We start from the raw sequence: 2,483 nt of genomic DNA on the forward strand, positions 1-2,483 counted from the left end.
AGCATACCATGGACAACCAAGAAAACAAATAGGTCTTTCTTAGAGACGAGGAAACAAAGTTTCCCCTTGGTGGCTAGGATTGTGATACTCTGTCTCTCATACTTTGGGCATGGGATCAAGAGAGCAATCCTTGGCAAAGGAAAGGTGGAAAGACAACACAGGTTAGGAAGAACCCACGTGAGATGGATTGATACTGTAACTAGGGCAGTGTGTTGGAGTCAATTAGACTGGCTGCGGACAAGGCAGCTTTGGAGCTTTTATACATAGGGTATCTGTGAGTCACAGGCAACTTGACGGCACATGGCAACAACGAGAACAAATGCCTGTCATGGATGAAATGAAACGAAATTAGTTCTGTTTAGTGGCGTAAGTCAGTCAAAAAAGTATAATTATAAGAAAAGTTGATTCACCACCTCTCCACCTTTCCAAGCATAGTGTCCCTCTCCACGGAATATCTTCTCCCAGCAACATATCCAGGGGAGCTCAGATGGCCTAGTGGCAATAAGTTGCCTTGCAATCCTGAAGGCAAGTGATTTGAGGCTTTAAGCTGCTCCAAGGGTGAAGGATAGACAATAACCTCTCCTGGAATTAACTGCCTGTGAAAATCCCGCAGAGGATCAGCTATGAGTCAGTTAAAACTTGACAGCACACCACAACAACAATCAATGTGCCCAAAGTATGAAACACGACAGCAATTTAAGAATTCTCAAAATGTTAGAAGGTTGTGCTTAACCATGGGTTTGGAAAAATGGTTAGGAGAACTTCCATTAAAATGGGGGTGACAGAAGGCAACTTGATGAGGGTACGATAGGGACAGCACTTCATCAAGCTCTAGTCGCTAATGGTAAGGAATTGTGCTGCCAATCCAGAGGTAGATGGCTTAAATCCACCAGCTGCTTGGTAGGCAAAAGATAGGCATCTCCTCCTGTGCAATCTACTGCCTCTGAAAACGCACTAGAAGGTCAAATATGAGTCAGTTTCACCTGGAAGGTACTCAACAACAAACCAGTATAGCATAGCCTTCGCCTGTGTGTTCCTTGGAGTGCAGACTTAGACTATTGTAGGTTACACTGATTCCCCACTGTCCCTGCCTTTCATGACTTTGTCAAATGGGTTGGAGACAAACAATCCTGTTTTTGTGTTTTGAACTTCCTGCATTAATGCTGTACATTTTTCTCATCTACAGGAACAAATTATCCTCTTGAGTGCCAGGCTGGTTTCTAAGTAGGACAACTTTTTAATGAAGAATCACATCCTGGGAGTTGCCAAAGGACTAGATCCCTAGCTGTTGTGAGTGAATCCACTGTTGTTCTTCATTCTTCTGTAGGATAGGATCAGTGACTTCATAACATCAAAGAGGAACACTTGAAGATCTCAACGGTCCTAAGGACTGACAACAATGGCGACAGTGCCGGCAGAGGCCCAATGCCCAGTCTGTCGAGACTACCTGAGAGACCCTTTCTCTGTAAAGTGTGATCACAACTTCTGTCGGTCCTGCATCGATCTTGCCTGGCAGTATCAGGATGCCACGTTCCGTTGCCCATCGTGCAGACAGCCACACCAGGATAAAATGTTAAGGAACAACAGTCAACTGAGAAATATATTGCATGAAGCCAAGTTACACTACAAAACAAGCAAGAGGGAGAGAGAGATGCCTCAGTGCAAGGAACACAGTCAGGAGCTGAACCATTTCTGTGAGGATGACCGAAGTGTATTATGTCACATCTGTAACAAAGACCACTGGGGTCACAACGTGAAGCCTCTAGAGGATGTTACTTCTAATCAAAGGAGAAGGCTCAGAGGTTACTCTCTGTTCCTGAAGAAGCAATTGAAACTCTATGAAAGTCTCTGTGTCACGCAAAAGAAATCTGAAGAACAGCTGAGTGGGATGATTGCAAAGGCGAGGCAAAAATTTTGTTTTGAATATGAAATTGTGAACCAATTTTTCGACTGGAACCAACAAGTCTATCTCTTCAGGTTAATTGATGATTTGAATCATATTCAACAAAATATTCTTACAGATCAAATGGCAGTTTTAGAATACAGTGCTACCTACGCTAGTGTCGGCAAGGAAGCGGTCGATATGAGCGTGATGTTGGATGATGTGAAATTGCTGACAGGCCTCAAGAGGATCTATGTCATGTGTGAAGATCATACGCCCCCGTCGCTCTCTTCCATCCAGTTAAGGGAGGAATTCAGCTTTCCGGTGAACTCCTGGTACATATACCCACCTCTGGAGGAAATTAAAAAGAACTTTCAAAGACAGGTGACTCTGGATCCTGAAACAGCACATCCTAATCTGGTCGTATCTGAGGACAAAACGTCTGTGACATTTGTGACTGGAAAGAAAATACTTCTTCCTACTCTGAAGAGATTTAGCATTTCCCCAGTGATCCTGGGATCTGAAGCCTTCAGTACAGGCAGACATTATTGGGAAGTTAGAGTGAATGACAAGCCTGAATGGATGGTGGGAGTTTGTGAAG

General features: G+C 43.9%; 1 protein-coding gene across 1 annotated transcript; it reads left to right on the forward strand.

Annotated features, from left to right (window-relative positions):
* Positions 1-1,399: 1,399 nt before the first annotated feature.
* On the forward strand, positions 1,400-2,473 carry LOC102866478 (putative tripartite motif-containing protein 75-like; the record flags this gene model as incomplete). Its single annotated transcript, XM_006903391.1, has 1 exon — positions 1,400-2,473. A coding segment is annotated over exon 1 (1,074 nt), but the record flags the coding sequence as incomplete, so codon positions are not given.
* Between the last annotated feature and the right edge of the window lie 10 nt (positions 2,474-2,483).

This window comes from Elephantulus edwardii, unplaced genomic scaffold (assembly GCF_000299155.1).
Source record: "Elephantulus edwardii isolate Elephantulus edwardi_28Jun2011 unplaced genomic scaffold, EleEdw1.0 scaffold00626, whole genome shotgun sequence".
Taxonomy (NCBI): domain Eukaryota; kingdom Metazoa; phylum Chordata; class Mammalia; order Macroscelidea; family Macroscelididae; genus Elephantulus; species Elephantulus edwardii.